The sequence below is a fragment of the Amia ocellicauda genome, chromosome 10 (assembly GCF_036373705.1).
Source record: "Amia ocellicauda isolate fAmiCal2 chromosome 10, fAmiCal2.hap1, whole genome shotgun sequence".
NCBI classification, from domain to species: Eukaryota; Metazoa; Chordata; class Actinopteri; order Amiiformes; family Amiidae; genus Amia; species Amia ocellicauda.
Window position 1 is genome coordinate 37847472 of NC_089859.1, and position 24595 is coordinate 37872066.

Genomic DNA, 24595 nt, shown 5'->3' on the forward strand with positions numbered 1-24595 from the left:
ATGATCCATAACCTTGTGGATGCCCTTTCCACAGTAGTGGGGACTGGGCAAAATGAGGCAGTTCATATCAAATAAGGCAACAGAGTCCTGTGATGTTTTTCTAAAGGGTATACTAGGTTGAAGAGCAGTTCAAAGTTTTGAAAGCTTTCAAAAGAAAGAAGGTACGGATGTTTGATGAACTTATCCCATATTTGTTGATCCTCAGAAGCATGGGGAATCGATCAGAAAGGGAATTGTCGCATGCTGTTTTGTCTCCACTGGACATAAATCTGTATCAGCAAAGTTAAAAATATTTGGCAACCATACACAGAGGACTGAACTGCTTTTACAACGCTATAAAATATAACTTAGTGGTAATATCATTGAAATATTCAGAACTAATGAAGGTGGAATAATATATACATGTATTTATTTAACAAAACAAATGTGGTTTCTATCTCTCTATCTCACTTCGGCGGTGCTTGGCGTTACTCCTTGGGACTCCCGTGTTCTTGCCACAAAAGAAAAGGCACAACTTGGTAGAAGTGTTCCCTGGTTTTTCAACCCAGTGCCCCAGTGCAGTGCCCAATGTGTGGTCGGCGTGTAGTGCCCCTCCCCCAATGTATTGTGTTACGTTGCCAGTGGAGACGCGCTTACAGCGGCAAATCGTACTAGGTAGTCCACTGTCGCGAGAGCATTTCGGCTGCTGGTGTGCCTTCGGTACCTGCGCTGACCGGAGCACTCGCTGTGCGCACAAGTAGCAGTGCGCACTTGCGTGCATGCACGTGCACGGTAGTGACGGGATGGAGAGACCCCGTTTCTCCTCCTCCCACCACCATCGCTGTACTGTTTGTGGCCACCGCACATTACCCGCTTGGAGTGGTGACATGGTCTACCCCTCCTGTCTGGGAGGCGGAGCAACTGTGGGCCCTTTCTTCCACCTGGCCGTCAGCCCCAATGTCTCCTCTGTCAGGCCAGTGACTGCTGAGGTACCTGCCACATCGCTGGTCATGACAATTAGAAGACAGAGAGGGAGGCCCGTGGAGAGGTGTCCCCAGGCCCCCTCCCCCTCCCTTTCCTCTTCCTCACCGTCGGTCTCATCTCCACCGAGACGCCGGCGGAGGGGTCCGAGCTCAGCGGACAGGGGGCGAGATGCTGCCATCCTGGCTCTCAACACCAGATCTGCCCCCCCTACTCCTCCACCTGCCATTCCATCGGCCACGTCTATGGAGTCTGACGGGAGCCTGTCTGTCCACTCTGCGGATGAGGACAGTCCACAGGTGAGCTTGGGAGATGATGTAATCTCCCTCAGCCCTCATGGGGGGTCCAATTTGGAGGCGGATCTGAGGGAGGGGATGTGGCTTCCCCCCTCCTCCCCCCCACAGATGAGGATCTTGTCCCTGCTTCGTTGGGCCATCAGGCTGAGTTCTGGGCAGTCGCCTAGCAGGCTGTGGAGTCCCTGCAGATCCCCTGGCCAGTGGACCCTGCCCCCCTGCCCTCTAGGTTTGAGAGAAGGCAGTGGTCCCAGCAGCCCACGCAGGCCCTCCTGCTACTGCCTGACCTCCTGGTGGAGCTGCACTCTACCTGGGACCACCCAGCGACGGCCCCCACCCAAGCACCTGCAGGTAAGGTCTACGCCAGGACCCAGGGTGTGCAGGAAGTGGGGCTGGTGGATTTCCCTAGGGTGAATTCCACCATCTCGGCAGTGGTGTCCTAGCCCCCCTCTCTCTGCGACGCCAAGGGACCTTTCCTGTCATAACAGGCAGTGCAGGACGATACTCCGCCGAGTCCCTGCTGGCCCTCTACATTGCCCAGCTGGTGGAGGCCCCCGGATACGAGGGCCTCGGGGGCACCACAGTCTACTGGGAAGTTGGCTGAAGCGGCAGACCTCCTAGTGACGGTCATGTGCCATGGGGCATGTGCAAATGGACATTCCCTGGCAGCCACTGTGGCGGCATGCCGTCAACTCAAAACTGTCCCAGGCGAGGCGAATCCCGGATGCAGACAGGACCCAGCTGATGGATGCCCCCATCTCGACCAGGTTCACATTTGGACTGTCCATGGAGGGCATGCTGGCACGCTCCCTCCAGGAGAGAGAGCAGTCACTACAGCTCACCAGAGTGTACCCCCAATCAGCACCTCTGGGCCAGGCTCGCAGACAACCTTCTCATTGAGCTGTGCCAGCAGACAGGCACCTACCCAGGCCTGCCGCAGTAGAGCCAGCCCAAACGCCAGGCCGTGAAGTGTTGCAGCAGCCTCTGGCCCACCCAAACACCCCCCCAAGCAACTCTCCAATTGGCACCTCCAAATTATAACAGTTGGCTACTCCCTACAGTTCCAGACCCATCAACCCCCCTTCAGAGTCATGGTGTGGACGCGAGTGAGGGACCCACTACAGTGTGTGTTGCGTCAAAATTGTCTCTCTCTTGGAGAAACGCGCGATCCACAAAGTGCCCCCTCTGGGGCAGCATGAGGTATTCTATTCCCCATAATTCCATGTGCCCAAGAAAGATGGCAGTTTCCACCACATCTTGGATCTGAGGTACCTGATATCACCACCTCAAGGTGTTGCGTTTCAAGATGCTCACCCTGCGTGCCATGTCTCAGGCTATCAAGCCGGGAGACTAGTTCACCTTGGTGGATTTGAAAGATGCCTACTTTCACATCCCCATTACGCAGGTGCACAGGAAGTTTCTCTACACTTCGCCTTCGAAGGCCGAGTGTTTGAGTTTGCTTTTCTCCCCTTCGGCCTGTCTCTAGCTCCTCGTACTTTCTCCAAGTGCATGGATGTTGTGTGTTGGCCCCCTTGCGTTGCCAGGGTGTCCCATTGCCAGAGGCTGCTGGGCCTTCTAGCGGCTGCGTCCCAAACCCTCCACCTCAGACTCCTTCATCTAAGACCTCTGCAGTGGTGGTTCGGGTCCCATGGGATGCATCCTCCCCGCGACAGAGCACGTCAAGTGACAGTCACTCAAGCGTGCTGGAAGGCACTCCGTTGGTGGCAGAGCCCTTCGAATGTAATCCTCGGTGTGCCCTTGGTGCCAATCTGCCACTGAGTGGTTTTGAAAACATACGCCTCCAAGCAGGGTTGGAGAGCTGTCTGTAATGGACAGGGAGTCTGGGGCAGTTGGACGGCCCATTAGGGACCTCCATATCAACGCCCTGGAATTACGAGCTGTGCTCCTAGGTCTCAGTCACTTCAAGCTGGCCCTTCGGGGCAGTCATGTTCTAGTGCGGACAGACAACACAGCAGTGGTTGCCTACATCAAAAGTTAGGGAGGTGTCTGGTCGCTCCATCAGAGCACTCCACCTCCTGGGCAGTTCCAACATGGTGGCGAACTTCCTCTCTTGGGGAGGCCCCCCGGTGTCAGAATGGCGCCTCCACCCGCTAGCGGACTTGCTGTCTCAGGTACAGGGCACACTGTGGCATCCCAATCTGATCCTGCTCCAACTCTGGGCCTGGCCCCTGAGCGGGATCGCCTGATGGCTCGGGGTCTGTTGGACGAGGTAGTGGCTACTATTCAGTCGGCAAGAGCTCCCTCTACGAGGTTGCAGTACTCCTACCGCTGGCGGACGTTTCAAACTTGGTGTCGGGAGAAGTCTCATGACCCAGTTAATTGCCATATAGGTGTCATTCTGCAATTCCTGAAGGAGCTGTTGGACCAGGGCAAGTCCCCGTCCATGCTCAAGGTTTATTTGGCCTCGTATCATGGTAGGACTGATGGCGAGCCTCCGGGCTCTCATTTTTTGGTGGTGCAGTTTTCTGAAAAATGCCTTCATGTAGTGCTAAATGCGCTTTCCAAGGCCCCATTTGACCCCTTGCAATCAGTTGACTTAAGATTAACGTCACTGAAGACAGCGTTTTTTGTTGGCAATTATGTCTGCAAAACACATGAGCGAATTATATGCCCTGTCTGTTCACCATGCGTATGTCCGTTTTGCGGGAGATGGTTCCAGGGTTACGCTTCGGCCTAATCCTGCATTCCTTCCTTCTTTCCATATCAACAGGCCCATTGAGTTGATGGCTTTCCATTCTCCTCCCTTCTCTTCAGAGGAGGAGAGTAGGCTACACCTGTTGTGCCCTGTGCGGGCTCTCAGGTGCTATTTGGAGCGCTCACACCAATTGTTTGTGTCCTACGGAGCACAGACGTTGGGCCAGACGCTTTCAAAGCAGTGCCTCGCACTGGATTGTGGACACCATTACCACGGCCTACGAGTTGGCTGGAGCCCCAGTGCCTGAACACCTGGTGGCCCACTCGACTAAAGGCGTTGCCACATCATGGGCCCTTTTTCAAGGTGCCCCACTGGCAGACATTTGTGCGGCTGTGAGTTGTTCGGTTCTACAGGCCAGGTTTCTTCTATTGGGATCTGGTGTTGGCTCCAGTTGAGCATCCATAGCCTATCAGGCACTGGCTCCTGGCTTTTCTATCCCAGTCTGCCCCTGTTGAGAATGCTTGGGAAAAGCAACGCAGAACTGTTTTCCCTTCCTACCAAACAGTGACTTGTATATAGTTAATTCTGTAGGCGGGAGTGCATGTGTTTTTTTACACCTGTACCCCGTCATTGTACATAGTTCCTTTGTCAGCAGGTCTGTGGCTTTGTCCTAGCTATGATAGCTGCGCTGAGCGCCACTGCTGCTGTGTTCAGCGGAAGGCCTTTGAGTTTACTCTTGTGCCCTGCTGTGTATATAGTTCATTTATTGACATCAGTAGAGCATCTGTTGATGCTAGCTGCTGGTCGGCAGCGTTAAACTTGTTCCTGTGTCCTGCGTGTGGTGCAGCTGGCTCCTGTACCACGCAGTGTATGTAGTTAATTGGAATAGACAGTTGAGCTTGTCCGTTCCTTATTTAAGTTGAGCGTGGACGCCCACTTCCGGTTGTTAGCGAGGGCACATTGTGCCTCGCTATGTATATAGTTCCTTTGCCAGCAGTTTGTGTCTCCGCCCTAGCTATGCTAGCTGTGCTGGGGGCTGCTGCTGCTGTGTCCAGCAGAAGGCACTTGAGTTGGCTCTTGTTGCCCCGCTGTGTATATAGTTCCATTATTAATTGAATTATCCAGCAGTGGTTGCACCCTGTGCTTATATGGTGTGGTCTTGGCCCCGCTCCTAGCTCTGCTAGTAAAGCAGGAGGCCGCTATTGCTAGGCTTCGTGGTAGACACAAGGATCTTGTTGCTCTGTGGATAGACCATTTGTTATTTCTTCCCAGTTCAGAGTGACAGTGATGTGGCCCCAAGGGGCCCCTGTGGATTCTATCATAGAGTTGGTACGGCTCCTAGTTGGGGCAGGCTCCCTTACCAGTTTGCTGCCTCCTCCCTTGCGATGGTTTGGTTATACTATAACCCCTCCCCCTTGGGCGATAGATAATGATAGGTTGCAAATGCAACCGTGGTTATTTGAGGAAAATAAGCACTGCCCAAGGGTTGCAAGGTCGCATAGGAGTTCTAGCCCCAGGCAAAAAGAGGAAGTCTCTGTGCAGACGTCACCTTTTATACAAACAGGAAGTGGAAGGGTCCTGTTTGAGTGACAGGCACAAGGGCCAATGGCAGCTTTGATAGACAAATGTCTTTGACACGTTCCAGCGAATGCACGCTGAAAACCCCTCCCCCTTGGGTGCTTATTTTCTCAGATAACCACGGTTGAACTCACAACCTATCATTTTACACAACATTGGAATATAGCATTTTTTTTTTCCTGTACCTCGCAAACCTGTTTGCACCACGCAAACCCACCTGCGTGCACACTGCCAATATAGCAACTGCTCATGACAGCCAAGGGAAAATGCAGAATAATGAATGTTAGTATTAACCAGACAAGCTGCTATTAGTGGTATTGCCACAGTATATATGACAACAGACAAGATCTGTTTACTGTTGAATCCTATTGAGCACAGGTTACTATTCACCTACCTCACCCGTAATGATTCCTCATGGGCCTGCATCTGTGTCCGGCTGTGGTATGTCATACTCCTTAATTATGCTGACACTTACTAAGCAGTTGTACTGCACATGGGAACAAAAAGTCTCCATGTAAAACGCCAATAGTCGGTACACATATCCACAGTGGACTATTATTCCCAATGTTTGTGCCAACTTTGCGCACTTGGTCTAATTAGGGCTCTTACGCAATTCAAATTTGATTGCGCTATGCTTAATAACCTCTAAAGAATACACTTGCATCTCATGTTTCCAATTAGAGAGTCATTACCATATGCTAATTGAGTCACAGCATTAAAGGAATAGGACTCTGCAGGTGGATGAATGAAAGCAGTGTGATGTTAAGTGATGTTTCTGTACTCGTTTGTGACGTTTTAAACATTCTATTATTTGTACATTCATATAGATAAGAGAACAGCTTCAGCAATTACACCTGCACTTCCCATTACACACACACACACACACACATACACACACACACACACGATATACACTCACCTAAAGCATTATTAGGAACACCATACTAATACTGTGTTTGACCCCCTTTCGCCTTCAGAACTGCCTTAATTCTACGTGGCATTGATTCAACAAGGTGCTGAAAGCATTCTTTAGAAATGTTGGCCCATATTGATAGGATAGCATCTTGCAGTTGATGGAGATTTGTGGGATGCACATCCAGGGCACGAAGCTCCCGTTCCACCACATCCCAAAGATGCTCTATTGGGTTGAGATCTGGTGACTGTGGGGGCCAGTTTAGTACAGTGAACTCATTGTCATATTCAAGAAACCAATTTGAAATGATTCGACCTTTGTGACATGGTGCATTATCCTGCTGGAAGTAGCCATCAGAGGATGGGTACATGGTGGTCATAAAGGGATGGACATGGTCAGAAACAATGCTCAGGTAGGCCGTGGCATTTAAACGATGCCAAATTGGCACTAAGGGGCCTAAAGTGTGCCAAGAAAACATCCCCCACACCATTACACCACCACCACCAGCCTGCACAGTGGTAACAAGGCATGATGGATCCATGTTCTCATTCTGTTTACGCCAAATTCTGACTCTACCATCTGAATGTCTCAACAGAAATCGAGACTCATCAGACCAGGCAACATTTTTCCAGTCTTCAACTGTCCAATTTTGGTGAGCTTGTGCAAATTGTAGCCTCTTTTTCCTATTTGTAGTGGAGATGAGTGGTACCCGGTGGGGTCTTCTGCTGTTGTAGCCCATCCGCCTCAAGGTTGTACGTGTTGTGGCTTCACAAATGCTTTGCTGCATACCTCGGTTGTAACGAGTGGTTATTTCAGTCAAATTTGCTCTTCTATCAGCTTGAATCAGTCGGCCCATTCTCCTCTGACCTCTAGCATCAACAAGGCATTTTCGCCCACAGGACTGCCGCATACTGGATGTTTTTCCCTTTTCACACCATTCTTTGTAAACCCTAGAAATGGTTGTGCGTGAAAATCCCAGTAACTGAGCAGATTGTGAAATACTCAGACCAGACCGTCTGGCACCAACAACCATGCCACGCTCAAAATTGCTTAAATCACCTTTCTTTCCCATTCAGACATTCAGTTTGGAGTTCAGGAGATTGTCTTGACCAGGACCACACCCCTAAATGCATTGAAGCAACTGCCATGTGATTGGTTGGTTAGATAATTGCATTAATGAGAAATTGAACAGGTGTTCCTAATAATCCTTTAGGTGAGTGTATAGGGGGGCTCACGATGTGTACATCTGGTATCAGTCCAGACTATGGAGTGCATTAGAGTCTGGACACATCCCGAATGAATACCTCCTCGGTAATATTGTGTACACGTCTATGCCATTGTCCTGACAGGGCATACAATGAAGTATTGCAGTACAAACAATATTGTGGACAAATAAAATACAACCCAATACACATAACTGTCTGTATGTATGTAGGTTGTCACAGAATCAAACATAATCCTATTATTTACATATTACTGCTGCTGTGTGTCCAACATTAATGTGTCCAGCACCTACTACAGTGCTGTGTAGCCGCAATATCCTTGGTGATTTACTTACTCAGAAAGTTTGTGTATTTTTATCTATTGAAAATACAGTGAGTGTGCTTCTGACAAAGCTAATGGGTGATTATTTTATTTAAGCGTTATTAAATTCAGTGCATATGTGGATGCTCTATTATCATTATTAATGCATTGTTATTGATTTCTTACATTTAGTTTGGCTGGATTCGATTAATGATCCACTAAGTGGATATCAATGTGTTCATGTTCCCTGAACTGTGTTATTGAAATGCAATTCTAAGCTGTGCAAAAGCCTTATTAATCGCCTTATTATTGGTTGTTCTACTCTGATACTGTTTAAGTTCAGTATTTCTTTTTTTAATATTATTTAAAAATGGGGTGACAAAAATAAGAAATCACCCACCCTTTGGAATTTCACCCACAACGCCAGGCTCGCAGTAATTTATAAATGTATAAATTAAGAAATAATAAAAAGTAAGAACAAATGTGTGTGTGTGTGTGTGTGTGTATATATATATATATATATATATATATATATATATATATATATATATATATATATATATGAATATGACAAATAATGCTAATTACGAATATCTGGCACCATATCACATATTACTAACTTGTGGAGTACTCAGTTGAAATCACATGGCCAAAACAGCAAGGGTGAAAGATGCCTGGGCAATTTTTGACAAAGATACTTTTATATAATATAGTAACAATTAAAAGGGACAACAAATTACATTAGTATAATCCTAACTATTGCAGTCTAGGAGATTTTCTGTACAAAATCTAACTGTAGCATACCTCTACAGTATTGAAGAAACGTCTGCAAAAGCATGGGATCACTTCTATCCTACTGCATTCAAACTACACATTCAAAAGGGGACAGAGGCAAAAGAAAGACCTAGGTCACACACTTCATTAAAATAGAGTTAATTCTGGAGAATGTAATTAACATGCATTATATAAAATTGCTGTTTACACTGTTCAACATGACAGTTAAAACCACTGATAATGTAAAATATGAATAAAGGCACATTCATTTCCAGTATTTCTTATTTAGCAATAAGCATCAAATTGTGTAGTCCAGGTGGTTGAACCTCAATATCTTCCTGCAGTATTTTATTTTTATTTTGCCCTCTCTGCCAAAAGCTAGCCAACCTTACCAGCCTTACTCTGTTTACCCTATACTGCAATATTGCAGTAAGCAGTATGGTTAGAGATACTTAGGTCAGAGCTTCTACAATCGTATGGGTAGACCAGGTGTTTTCCAGGTATGAACATACTGGCAAGATGTCAAAGGTGTAAAGAACACACAGATGTCTCCAGTTGCTAAAATGCAAGAAATACCCTGTGAAGTGAGGTCGCACTGTGGGTCAAGGTCAGGTCAAGGGAAAAGTGTTTGGGGAATTGTTGGGGAACACATTAGAACCCTTCGGCTCCAATTGCTGGGGTCTTGATAATTACAGAGAAGACCGACCACAGATCGATGGTGTGTAAGATCACTAAAGGTGCAACGAAGTAAGTGTATGTAGGATGCAGTTCAAAATGAGAAAATAATATATCATAACGTTAAACAGTCAAGTGATCCAGTATTTTATTATTATTAAGTTTAAAGTGGTTTTAAAAGGTTTATTCATATCACACAAACAAATGCTACTATCAAGAGGTGGCTACTAATAGGGTGGTCAATTAATTAAAACAATAATAATAATTAAAGCTGTTATACACATACAGGGTTAGATTATGCCTTTAACTTAGATATTCGCAATACAAAAAGAAATTTTTTTTTTTACCCCTAACAAATGTCTTTTTAAGCTTTTTTTTTTTTTTTTTATCACATCTGCCATCTTAGATTTTGTTTACCTAGGGTCATTAAAAATACATTTTTTAGTATTGCAACAAAAATACTGATTAATACAATACAATGAAAATAAATAAATACAATAGAGTAATTAAATTAGAAAGAAATAGGCGAAGACGTAAAATGTAATATGTGATATTACATTAAATGCATATTAAATAGTGTGAACTGGACACGCAAGTAATTTTTTTTTAAACTGATCAATCAAACGGATTTCATAGTACTTATTTATTTACATGCATTTATGTATTATTTTGAAGCATCAACTATTGGTCATCATTGTATCCTGTTAAAACTGCTTATCTACTGCCAGGAGAGTTGGTATATGTTTGCAGCACATTTTAAATTAATGTTGTAAAAGTATTATAGCCTAATATACAATTATTTATTCTGTGAGAAAACATATGTGAAAATAAAAAAATGTATTAAATAAAGTCGTGTAAGAAAAGTTTGTTGATTTCAACAATACATTTCGTTTTCTACAATACTTCATCTACAAATGTTTTTTATGTATCATGCATATTATTTTTTTTAATCATTTTATTAGGTCGCCACACGATCCTACTATTGCACTTAAGACAAATCTTGATCTTTTCAATTTGTCAATGTTTTTGCAAGTTTTGGGATTTCTGGTTTACAGATGTCATTGTGTAAATGAAATCTACATTTCAAAATATACAATTTTTAAATTAGTTTAGTGAGCTGGTATTTTTAAAATAGTATTTTTATTACAAATAAGATATTTCTAAACACATTCCTTGTCATAATTTACAGCAACATAAGTCATAATATAAACTGATACAATCATAGTAAAGAGTACAACAATAACAGTAGTTAACCCAATTATAAATGATTGCGGTCACTGACCCTTAATGGGATTTTGGGGTTTGCGAGGTGAAATGGCGGTTCATGTTAGAAAAAATACTTACCCAGAAATATACGGCATATGTTGTATTTCAAACCTTATATATTACAGAGTCCAACAAGTTTGGCTTAGGTCTTTGTAAAAATGGAAAGTAGACTGGTATTGTCACCTATCATATACGTGGCAACACAGGCATTTTATGTTCAGACTAGCAGCACTGGTGTTAAAGCAAACAAACCTATTTTTTTCTAACTTCCTGACTTCAGGTGCACAATGCCTGTTAACCTACTATTGTTGGGGTTATAACCTATCAAATGACACCTTCATTATAGGTGTGCTTTAAACCACCATTTGGGCTTGAGCTTTTAGAAAAGGGGAGGAACCGAAAATGTCAGTGCTTCCTGTCACTCAATATGACAAGATGGCGTTTCTCATTAGTGTGCAGTAAAAAAGCCTTTAGTTTAGACATACAGCTTTATGTTTACTGTATGTACTGTGTTTTATATTTCTAATCTGTGTATTATTTGTACTGGATGTTTATTTTTTATTTTTCTTAATAGTAATTTGAGAACAGCACACGTACTTATGCTTGTAACACAGTTTACAAGATAAAAAGCCTATGTACTACCAAAGTACTGTGATCTGTATTAATACAATTAGAAGACTTTTTGTTTAACATTATTCATTCATTTATTATAATTATAATTATAATATCAATCATTAACTGACTATAAAAAGCATTTGATTAAAAAAAATACATGATTAGTCATTTGTGCTTTAAGCAATCAAAACATACATATATCACATCAAATATATCTACATAAATGCTATATCAACATTTAGACTCCAAGACACTGACAATATCAATATCTGCAAAAGAGTATGTCAAGAAGATACAATCTCTCAAAAATTTCATAGCAATGCTTAAAGACGTATTCAAAACCTCTGAGTGGGAAGAAAAAGGAAATCATATGAAAAGAGCATATTTGTGCAACTTATGATTTGCCAACACATTGTCATCTTTGCCAAAAGACCTTACGACCTAGAGCTTCAACTACAGGAACTCATAGATGCAATTATGAAAACTGCACACAAAATGAACTAATGTTATGTCATATTGTTAAGTTCAATACATTTTAAGTAGATTAAAATAAACAGTTATGTCTACCATGGCCAACAAAAAATGGGATGTTTGCCCATTTGCCTCAGGATAAATATATTTCAGCAATACATAATACCAGTGTTCACCTATGGCTCATAAACCTGGTTATCAAACACAAAAACTCATGGAAACATGTATACTTGGAATAAAAATAATAGCACAACAAATACATGTATCCAAGAACAAAGACATGTGCCATAATTCAAAGAGTGAAGATGTTAAAATGGCAAAGAGCCAGATCACAGATGGACTAAACAAGCTAACATGGATCCCAAGAGAAGAAAAATAACTAAGAAGAATACCACACAGAAGATGGGAAGATAAGATCAAGAGCTGCAAAAGGTTGCTGATGATGAAGATGATTCACAAAACCATATACACATATATACATTTAAATATAAATATATATATAGAAGTATAAATATTTAACATATAGCTTTGCGTGTAAGTTCACTGACAAATTTTAGGGTGCTACTTTATTTATTTTTGTCTTCATATTAACTCTATTAATTCTTTATAACCTTTCGACAGTGAACTAGTTAAATTAAATTGTGAAATCCTTCACCCAAGTCCAGATATTGACAATTATCCAATTAAAATAAGCACCTTCTCACTTCATCCATTATTAAGCATGCAGTGGCATAAAGATGCAACAAAGGCTAGACAGGAAGTCAGAAACAGACTGACACAAGTGCTGCACAAGGACTAAAGACAACATTACAGAAAACGTCAGTTTCTTCAATTTCATCAGTAGGATAAAAACTAGAAATTCATTGAAAACAATTAATTTATAAAGGAAAACAAATATGAAAGTATTAATAGTTCTCACCAGAAGCTACAACAGTGCTGGCCCACAGAGTGTTCTCAATGCTCAGGCTTTCATGGATTGGGGGATCATTGTCTTCCTGAAATGAAAATAATACGCCATCACTGCAGCTTCCACAGGGAAATATTTATAATACAAATAAATATATCCAATAAAAAAGCACTATCAACATCTGCAGGGACACACGGACCCAGGGACACAAATGGAAATTGGGCTTCAAGACAGAAAACAGGAGACACTTCTTCACACAGAGTGTTATCACAATCTGGAACAAACTCCCCAGCGATGTGGTTGAAATGACAATTTGGGAACATTCAAAAATAGACTGGACATGATTATTGGATCACTTAGTTATTAATGGCCTCCTCTCGATTGTACACTTTCTTATGTTCTAATGTTCTAACATGGAACTCAATAGTTAAAATGTATGTATTATTCTTATAAAAAAAACAAAAAAAACATGATTTAAACAATTTACTTTGCTCTTTTCGTAAAAGTTCAGCACAAGCACTTTTTGTGGTGCTAATTTCAGTACATTCACAGAAATAATCAAGCTCATTATTAACTCGCCACAGTAGCAGTTCATTGCGAATGATAGATGCCTGAGCCTGCAAAGTAATTGCCTTTGGATTGACTGGAATGATAAAGTATTTCCAAAGTTTGGTGATGTAATTTTTTGCAATTACTAATAATTAGAACCTAAAGTACAGAGCAGTCAGGGAAAAAAAAAAAAATGAACGTTTGAATTTGTTTCTAGGCACTCAACGGCAATCAATAGACTTTTACTATAAATTCCTGTTGAAATGAAAGGCATATTGAAGGAGTGCTTGATTTGCATTACTCCATTGTAATTAAAAAGAAATGCCAATAGGTTCAAAAACTAAAATTGATTCTCGTTAATTCAAATCCCTAATTTACAATGGAAATATTAATTTAAGTAGACTTACATCATAAATTATAGCCATACAAAGAAGGAAAAATCCCCTGTTTGCAGTGTAAACAGAAACCCAGAGTAATGTTTTGCCAGCTAAGAATGGGGTTGTGTGCATTGAGCATGATTTTTACAGTATAAGAAAATTGCCTAGTGTTTTTTTTTTTTTTAACATGCATCTTTACAGACCGCATGCTGTGGTTAGGTTGTTACAGATGATGCCTAAACACAAATTTCAGAGGAAAAATAATTACAAACATGGCCCACACACAGACCAGAAAGACCCAAATATAGAGCATTAGCATTGAAAACATATATAATTTGATTGTACTAGTGTATTACTATATTCATATGCATGGGTGCTCAATTCCATTGTTTGATGCTCCAAAAAGTATTTTGATGCACCTTTTCAGTCCATTCCGTTTTTTTTTTTTTTTTTTAATTAAATCTGATAATAGACAAACAGAAAAATAATGAGAATTAAGTGTGAGTAAAGGGGAAATGTTTATGGAGAGAATTAGTCTTCATGTTTCAAATGAAAATGAGTACTGTTTATTGTAATGTACTGGAGTCTTTGACAGTTAATACGTATTACAGATTCACTGCATTAGAGAGATCCAAAGCAGTATCTTCATTCTAAATTTCTCAAACATTTTTTTTATTTTCTATCTTAAACGTGTATTTTGCTGCAATGATTAATGACAAGATTGCAGGCCACACAATCAGTTTTCATTGTACACCCACACTCATTCTATAAACCCATCACACATTAATTACAGAAACTGACTATAGCTATAAAACTTGCTATGATAAAACTACAATTTTAAACAAAATACTTTTTTCAGTAATAGGACTGAATCTGGCTTTTCAGATTTCATCTGAAGTTTATTGAAGATGACATCAGATGAGATTTCACCTAAGCTGGGTCAGTTTTTAATTTATGATATGGGTTCCCCCTTCCCACCTCCAAACCATTCTCTTAATTAGAGACGGCTGCTTAAAATGAACAAAGTCAAAAGATGAAAAGGGGATCACATTCCCTCTCAAATTACCTGCCTGATATGATAAACATGAGCACTATTCCATCACATTCTGTTAGTTGAAGAAATTGTTAGTTACCATTTCTTTTTTTATCGAATGTTAGGGAAATGGCACGTGAAGTTGCAAAATGTATATAATGGAGAATATTTCAACTATGTTGTTAGCTATCAGAGGATAGTGAGAAAACTGTTCTGCTAAAAGGGGGGTAGGGGGGTGGGGGGGGTGGCAGGGAGAGTGAGTCAACCCTAAAAAGCCAGAGTACAAGTTACGCAAAAGAACGAGAATGAATCAGAACAGGAAATGCTCTCTTGCTAAGCCTTGTGTGTGGCCAAGAATGAAAGCAATAAACAAAGATCCTCTTTGTGGTTGTGTGCACAGTGTAGGCCCCTTTTTCAGTCTATATTAAAGCTAATCTGCTATTAATAAAATCACTGTAGAAACTGTGACCTTAAAGGAGAAAAACCTGCAGCTGATGTCAAAGTCACTGGCCATGCACATCTTAAGAGTTTGCTTGGTTTCAGTGAGGCAGTGTATTCCATTATTTATCTTTCTTAATAAACTGCAGGATAGAGGGTTACATTATTGTAGAACAGATTAGATATAATTTTGTTGAAATTAGATGTTGTGTTTTGTATGAAATAGTTGTAAATTTGGCTTCATTTCAGATCAGTTCTATAACCCTAAAAAGAAGAGTTTTGCTTTGGCTCTTATCTTTTGTATGCTGGCCAAATTACTAAGTTTCTGCACCAGAAAACAGCCCAATCAATAGTTTGAAAGTATTTTAATATTTAAAATAAATAAAATAAATGTCTCTGCATTTTGAAAAACTGCACACAATCATCATATAATTTTGTTTTCCAATATCATGCTTATACCACAGAATTTCACCCTATAAAGTTTTCAGACCATGCCATAATATGACCCCGTTCACACTTGAGATTTAGGCTGGCCCAGGGCCGGGTCAAAAAGTGGGACTGGTTTTAACCCGGCCCTGGGCCAGCCTAAATCTTTCGACCCGGCCTAAATGTGAATGTGAACGCTCCGGGCCCTGTGCCGTGTGGAAAGCGTCAGCGTGTGACGCAACTCAAGCCCCACCCCCAGAGACGCCACTTCGTCCCGCAGAATAAACACAGAATAAACACGGGCACCGACACAGCTACACCACTGCAGGACACACAGTATTGTCTCTGTATTGTTGAATGTCATATCGATCTATAGCCTTAAATGTACTGATACATTTCGCTAGCTCACATCTTTATATATATTAAAAAAGTCTAGGCTAAGTAATGAGTTATAATGATGTAAACATTTCAAATGGTCGATTAAAATAAAAGTGTGTAGCTGGTAAACTTGTTATTGTTTTTTTCTTGTACTAAGTATGATTGAAGTCTGGAATTTAACAGCATGCATTTTACATGTGAAAACTGCCTTGTGAAATTGTGAACGGGACCAGGTAACTTTATTAATTATCCGAATTTTGCATTAAAACTATATAAATTTAACCGAAGCAGGTTTCCATGCAAATCAATGCATTTTAAAACGAGACCAGCTGTTTACTATCCAATCCGAAATGCGATTATATTGAGCTGAGCAGTACAAATCACAAATGCCGGCATTGGAGGAAACAACTGGGACGATGCAGAAATTAAAGCTCTGTTTACAATGTGGAAGGAAGATAAATATTTTCTCACTTGGGGTAGGATGTGTAGATAGATTAAAAAAAAAAAAAAACATTTGAATGTATTTTAAAACCAGGCTATAAGTCAACAAAAGGTGAAATATTTGAAAGGGGGTGTAAACTTTCTATAGGCACTATACATACATATGGAACGGATACTTAATGGAAACTTACCCGAGTAAAGTTGCCCTCAAAACTGTGGATGTCTAGTTGAGGCTTCTGAGCATAAACATAGGCATTAATTGAGAAGAGATCCTGCATAGAAGTAAAACAAAAAACAAACAAAAAAATAAACATATTAAAAATGTATTCCAAACCACAAGTAAACGTCAACTATACACTGAAAACAGTCCAAAAGCTTTGATTAGAGAGCAGATGTTCCGGATGCAAACTGACCTTTAGCCTGTTAGGGCTTCAAATGAAACTGATGAGAATCATACTACTGAAAACAACATACTTTCTGAATACATGCATTCTGTGTAGACCTTGTGGAAAATCATATCTATCTTTATCTAAATCTTATCTCATCTCTTTTACTAAATGTGGATAAGGACATAACTCTAAGCATTGTTTATTGCTTCGTAAAATGCCAATCCACTTAAAGCTGTTTCCATCTTAAAGCTGTAGTAAGTGCAGTTGTCATGTTAAGGCATCTTAGATTAAAAGCATATTAAATATGTTTTGATCTGGTATAGTAGTCAATAAATGTGATACACATTGATAAACTATCCAAGGGTGTTGGAGCATAATAACTCTGATTTCAATCAATGCCATATAAAAAAAAATAAACAAAGCTGGCATCATATAAATGTTTGCAGTTTGCTAATAGAGGTTTGGTAAATCTTTGGTTTAAATATGGCCCTAGAACTGGATAAAGTTGCTCTGTGTGTCAAGGTCAATTTGATTAACAGACAATTATCTTTCATCAATGGAACATGTTTTATGTTTAAAGCTATTTATCTGGTCAGTAAGAGTTTATTGGCTTGTTAAAACACTGTATAATATTACAATAAATACAAATAAACATGAATACAATAAAAATTAAGAAGAGTTTCTTGTGTTTTCCAAAAGGCAATTGTTAAGGTAATTTGTTAAATTCCACCACCAGCACACCTGATTCAACTTAATGAGGTATTGATTAGCTGAACCAGCTAGTGTTGAATTTAACAAATACATGGAATGGCTGGGGTGCCTCGAGGAGAAGTTTGGAAACCAAACCTGTGTTCTTCTAGCCATCTTACAAGGTATCAGTTGATTTGGAAATGGCTACACTAACACAGTTTGACACACATTATAACAGTTTTGTATCAACAAGGCAATTATCAGCAAGCACTAGCCTGCCTAACCGAATTTTCAAGATGTGGTGATCAAGCTGCCATAAAGAAATTTGAAGAAACTGTTCAAGTTGAACACCAAAGACCCAAAAGCTGTCTGCATCTGATGAACAGTGCATAAAGGTCACTTCATTGAGGGACAGAAGGAAATCCAGTGAAGTCATCAGGAACCAAAGTACACATTCAACTGTGAGAAATCTTACAAGAAATAGTGATGTAGGGCATGTTGCAGCTAAGAAACAAGGCAACAAGCAGAAAAATTGCAGTACACAGAAGACCATAAAGCATGCAGCAACAACCAGTGGCAGAAAGTCTAATGGAGCGATGAGTCCAAACTTGAAAGTTCACAAAGACACCAGTATTATCAGAAGAAGAGTTGACGAGAAGTACACTGATGCAGCTTTCTGTGAAGCATGGTGTCTCTGTCATGGTCTGGGCATGCATTTCAGGCAATGTTGTAGGACAGGGGTGGCTAACTCGGGTACTGGAGATCCACAGGGCCTACAGTTTCTTGTTCTATCCAGATCATCAACTGCTTAATTGTTCAAGGTATCCAAAAATTGGTGATTTAGAGAGACCTGGAAAACCTGCAGGATTGTAGCTCTCCAAGAACAGGGTTAGCCACCCCTTGTGTAGGGGATTTGGTCATATGCGATGGAATTATGTACACTGAAAAATATAAACAGATTTTTTACATCATTCTATACCTTCAGAAAATCGACTAATTGGCAAAAAACTTTATCTTGCAGCATGATAATGACCCCAAAAACTCTGCAAACATGATTGAAACCTACTTGGATCAGAAGTCTACAGATGGAACACTCACAGTATTAGATTGGCCACCTCAGAGGCCCAACCTTAACATAATTGAAGCTGTGTGTTATCACTTGGACAGGGAAAAGATAAAAAAAAAAGTGTCAAAGTGTCTAAAGGCAACAGTGAAGCATGGTGGACGTTTCTTGCATGTTTGGGGCTGTATTTCTGCAAATGGAGATGAGGATTTGGTCAGAATTAATGGTCTCCTTAATGCTGAAAAGTACAGGCAGATACTTATCCATCATGCAATACCATCAGGGAGGCATCTGATTGGCCACAAATTTATTCTGCAGCATGACAACCCCAAACATACAGCGAAAGTCATTAAGAACTATTTTCAGCGTAAAGAAGAACAAGGAGTCCTGGAAGTGATTGTATGGCCCCCACAGAGCCCTGATCTCAACATCATCCAATCTGTCTGGGATTACATGAAGAGAGATAAGCAAGTTCTCCAAGATGTTTGGGCCAACCTACCTGCCGAGCTCCTTCAAAAACTGTGTGCAAGTGTACCTACAGTGAGGGAAAAAAGTATTTGATCCCCTGCTGATTTTGTACGTTTGCCCACTGACAAAGAAATGATCAGTCTATAATTTTAATGGTAGGTGTATTTTAACAGTGAGACATAGAATAATAAAAAACTAATCCAGAAAAACACATTTCAAAAAAGTTATAAATTGATTTGCATGTTAATGAGGGAAGTAAGTATTTGACCCCTTCGACTTAGTACTTGGTGGCAATACCCTTGTTGGCAATCACAGAGGTCAGACGTTTCTTGCAGTTGGCCACCAGGTTTGCACACATCTCAGGAGGGATTTTTTTCCACTCCTCTTTGCAGATACTCTCCAAGTCATTAAGGTTTTGAGGCTGACGTTTGGCAACTCGAACCTTCAGCTCCCTCCACAGATTTTCTATGGGATTAAGGTCTGGAGACTGGCTAGGCCACTCCAGGACCTTAATGTGCTTCTTCTTGAGCCACTCCTTTGTTGCCTTGGCTGTGTGTTTTGGGTCATTTTCAATGCCCTGGCTGAGGGAAGGAGGTTCTCACCCAAGATTTGACAGTACATGGCCCCGTCCATCGTCCCTTTGATGCGGTGCAGTTGTCCTGTCCCCTTAGCAGAAAAACACTCCCAAAGCATAATGTTTCAACCTCCATGTTTGACGGTGGGGATGGTGTTCTTTGGGTCATAGGCAGCATCCCTCCTCCTCCAAACACGGCGAGTTGAGTTGATGCCAAAGAGCTCGATTTTGGTCTCATCTGACCACAACACTTTCACCCAGTTCTCCTCTGAATCATTCAGATGTTCATTAGCAAACTTCAGACGGGCTTTCTTGAGCAGGGGGACCTTGCGGGCGCTGCAGGATTTCAGTCCTTCACGGTGTAGTGTGTTACCAATTGTTTTCTTGGTGACTATGGTCCCAGCTGCCTTGAGATCATTAACAAGATCCTCCCGTGTAGTTCTGGGCTGATTCCTCACCGTTCTCATGATCATTGAAACTCCATGAGGTGAGATCTTGCATGGAGCCCCAGACCGAGGGAGACTGACAGTTATTTTGTGTTTCTTCAATTTGAGAATAATCGCACCAACTGTTGTCACCTTCTCACCAAGCTGCTTGGCGATGGACTTGTAGCCCATTCCAGCCTTGTGTAGGTCTACAATCTTGTCCCTGACATCCTTGGACAGCTCTTTGGTCTTGGCCATGGTGGAGAGTTTGGAATCTGATTGATTGATTGCTTCTGTGGACAGGTGTCTTTTATACAGGTAACGAGCTGAGATTAGGAGCACTCCCTTTAAGAGAGTGCTCCTAATCTCAGCTCGTTACCTGTATAAAAGACACCTGGGAGCCAGAAATCTTGCTGATTGATGGGGGATCAAATATTTATTTGACTCATTAACATGCAAATCAATTTATAACTTTTTTGAAATGCGTTTTTCTGGATTTTTTTGTTGTTATTCTGTCTCTCGCTGTTAAATACCTTTGAAGGCAAAGGGTGGTGACAACAAATATTGATTTGATGTAGATTTTTCTTCTGTTCACTCACTTTGCATTTTATTAACTGATAAATATAAACTATTAACATTAATCATTCTTACTTTACAGCATTTTTTCACACCTGCCTAAAACCTTTGCACAGTACTGTGTGTGTGTATATATATATATATATATATATATATATATATATATATATATATATATATATATATATATATATATACACACATACATATATATACATATACACACACACACACATACCAATAATAGAGAGTACTACTATGTCTAAACTTAGTCCAGTGCTGTAATGCAGTAAGTGAACTTGCTTTTAAAGCAATCTAGTAAAAGTACCAAGCATCGGCATACAGAGAAAATCACAATTGTAGATTTGCAAGAAATTAGGCAGAATTTGAGAATTTGAGTGGCACCCACGTGACCTTATGTACACGCCAATGCTATTAATGGTATACAAATGGTATTAATGAAGCCACTTACCATTCTGTTAATGTTGCGCACACATTGCTCATTACTCGGGAAGGTTCCTTACAATGTCTGCTACTGATTTACAATATAACAAGAGCCCTGGTTAATGAGAATTGTGTATAAACTCTGCGAGGAAAATTAAAAGTTGTAGTGACTGTATGAATATATCCATCCATCCATCCATCCATCCAAGTAGACTGCTTACCACTGATGACTTCCCTCTAATGGACTCGTCAGGAAAAGCACATAATATGAGAGCAGTTAACTTTAATTCAAACATACCTTAGAAGACAAAACAGACTAACATTTCAATGCTACCAGCATGTTCTTCAGAACAATCTACAGATGCTAGTATAGACCGGCATTATATACATCCTAGTATAATTAGTATAATTAAGATAACACTTAAGCATATAAATTATATGTGTCGTATTGCAATTGATAAAATCTCTTATATTTGTGCCTGAATGGGGATGATGATAAAAATGTATGTATCCGTTGTATTTGATCGGCCACAACAAACACTGCCTTCTGGTTTACAAGAAAGGAGGAGATGGTGGTGAATGTACAGTATGCACCACCCTATCTCTGATGTTGTGTGCACGTCTGAAGGTAATTATGGGAGGCAAAAGAATGGAGGCTTGAAGTGTTCTGTCACTTGTGGGTTGTACTCAGTGAAGAAACATGTTTATGTTTGTTCTTACAAATTAAGTGCTTCTATCAACAAGTTTTGCATGTGTATATGCTGTTTCAACATCATGTAATATATATCCCCTTTGTGCAAACCTCTCCCTCATTAGAATATTTAATTTAATACTCCTCTAATGTACTGCAATTACATTGTATACATAAAAACTTTCCTACAGGTATATTGTGTACCAAAGATGCATCACAGTGGGTGGTTACTTTTGGCCTGTAGTAGTGTTTCCTTCCCGTGGCTTGCAGTATATGGTAGTTTCAAGTGTGTTGTTTACTCCTTTAAAGATAGAGAGGTCAAAAAAATGTATACATGTGTAACTATGTTCAAAACTACTGACCCCCATCTGAAGTTTAAAGTTTATATATTCTATAAAGAGTACTAGATCTTGTTCTGTACCATCCCATATTAATAGAATGTCAATGTATCTTGTATCTCCTCCATAAAGTAATACTGGACAGATAGATTACCATTTGAATTGTACATTTCAATTTTCTTCACAATGACCCATAAATAGTTTGGCATAGTTCGGTGCAAATGCCGCAACTATAGCTGTGCATTGTACTTGCAAATAGTACCCCCCCGCACACAGAAAATAATTAACCTTAAGAGAGTTAGTTTTAACAAATAATCTGAGGGAGGGAAAATACCTTCAGGGCGAGAATCTAATTGTTGTATAGCATCTCTGGTATCTCCTAGATATGATGGCAACTAATCTCTTAATACAATAGACAAAATATTGGGACATGGGTTCAGTAAGTGAACTGTTGCCAGAGACAACAGGTCTACCTGGCGGATCCTCCAATGATTTGTGAATTTTGTAAAGCACATAAAACACAGGACAAACAGGACGTTCCGTAATTAAACACATCTCTCTCTTTCAGTTATCCATTAAGCCATCAGTGCTGAAGAGATGAAGGCATCGATTTCATTTTTGATTTCTTGTGTAGGGTTCGCTCTTAATTGAATATAAAATTGTCTCTATTTCTTCATCAGACTGCTCATAACTCAATACTACAATAGCGGCACCGTTGTCTGCTGATTTAATAACTAGATCTGAGTTTGCTTCAAGTTCCTTCAAGGCATTGAACTCATCTCTAGTTAAATATGACCTACTTAAATTATTTTTAAAAAGTTTGCCAAAATCTTTCAATCACATGACTGTACACTCACCTAAAAGATTATTAGGAACACCATACTAATACTGTGTTTGACCCCCTTTCGCCTTCAGAACTGCCTTAATTCTACGTGGCATTGATTCAACAAGGTGATGAAAGCATTCTTTAGAAATGTTGGCCCATATTGATAGGATAGCATCTTGCAGTTGATGGAGATTTGTGGGATGCACATCCAGGGCACGAAGCTCCCGTTCCACCACATCCCAAAGATGCTCTATTGGGTTGAGATCTGGTGACTGTGGGGGCCAGTTTAGTACAGTGAACTCATTGTCATGTTCAAGAAACCAATTTGAAATTATGCGACCTTTGTGACATGGTGCATTATCCTGCTGGAAGTAGCCATCAGAGGATGGGTACATGGTGGTCATAAAGGGATGGACATGGTCAGAAACAATGCTCAGGTAGGCCGTGGCATTTAAACGATGCCCAATTGGCACTAAGGGGCCTAAAGTGTGCCAAGAAAACATCCCCCACACCATTACACCACCACCACCAGCCTGCACAGTGGTAACAAGGCATGATGGATCCATGTTCTCATTCTGTTTACACCAAATTCTGACGCTACCATCTGAATGTCTCAACAGAAATCAAGACTCATCAGACCAGGCAACATTTTTCCAGTCTTCAACTGTCCAAATTTGGTGAGCTTGTGCAAATTGTAGCCTCTTTTTCCTATTTGTAGTGGAGATGAGTGGTACCCGGTGGGGTCTTCTGCTGTTGTAGCCCATCCGCCTCAAGGTTGTACGTGTTGTGGCTTCACAAATGCTTTGCTGCATACCTCGGTTGTAACGAGTGCTTATTTCAGTCAAAGTTGCTCTTCTATCAGCTTGAATCAGTCGGCCCATTCTCCTCTGACCTCTAGCATCAACAAGGCATTTTCGCCTACAGGACTGCCGCATACTGGATGTTTTTCCCTTTTCACACCATTCTTTGTAAACCCTAGAAATGGTTGTGCGTGAAAATCCCAGTAACTGAGCAGATTGTGAAATACTCAGACCGGCCCGTCTGGCACCAACAACCATGCCATGCTCAAAATTGCTTAAATCACCTTTCTTTCCCATTCAGACATTCAGTTTGGAGTTCAGGAGATTGTCTTGACCAGGACCACACCCCTAAATGCATTGAAGCAACTGCCATGTGATTGGTTGGTTAGATAATTGCATTAATGAGAAATTGAACAGGTGTTCCTAATAATCCTTTAGGTGAGTGTATGTGATAATAGAAAGATTTAGGTTTGCATTGGGTAAAAAATACAACTTTTTGTGAATTCTGTGTGTGTGTGCCATCCATGTCATTGGTTGTGTTATCCCTATTAGTCACACTGACACAACTCAAAACATCGAGAGATAAAAAATATATATATATTAAGTCTAAAGAACTAAAAAAACTGTCAAATTTCAATTTAAAGGGATCAATTGTGTTAGAAGGGACAAATGAGTGTCATTTAATTAGGACAGAGATTTGGGGTTCGGAGAGTTGGAGAATTGGAGGATTTCTTCCCCCTCGCCCCCCTCCCCTCTGATCCTGCTTTTGAACAGGATCAGAACGCGATCCGACTGCATAAAACGGACAAACTCTGCATACTTCATTTAGTTTGCCAGCTCCAAACACGCATACCGTGGGTATTTAAAGACAGGCAAAACCCTTTTGAGGTTTTTGTTGAGGAAGGTGTATGAAAGCGGTACAGATTAACAATATGAAGCATATTAAACCCCATAGACATGATTGATCCTGTAGTGGAACCAACATTGAAGCTCAGTCATGCCTTACCCACATGTTTGAAGCTGCGTTTAGCATTGAG

The 24595-nt window shown here is 40.8% G+C and overlaps 1 protein-coding gene across 4 annotated transcripts in view; it reads right to left on the reverse strand.

Moving 5' to 3' along the window:
* Positions 1-24595, reverse strand: part of atp9b (ATPase phospholipid transporting 9B) — a 234371-nt gene that overhangs the window by 101952 nt on the left and 107824 nt on the right. For all 4 annotated transcript variants that reach the window (XM_066716058.1, XM_066716057.1, XM_066716056.1 and 1 more), the window contains 2 exons: positions 16466-16546; positions 12645-12720 (listed from right to left, as the gene is read on the reverse strand). In XM_066716058.1, the coding sequence (XP_066572155.1) occupies positions 12645-12720; positions 16466-16546 (157 nt within the window). The remainder of the gene's footprint in view (positions 1-12644; positions 12721-16465; positions 16547-24595) is intronic.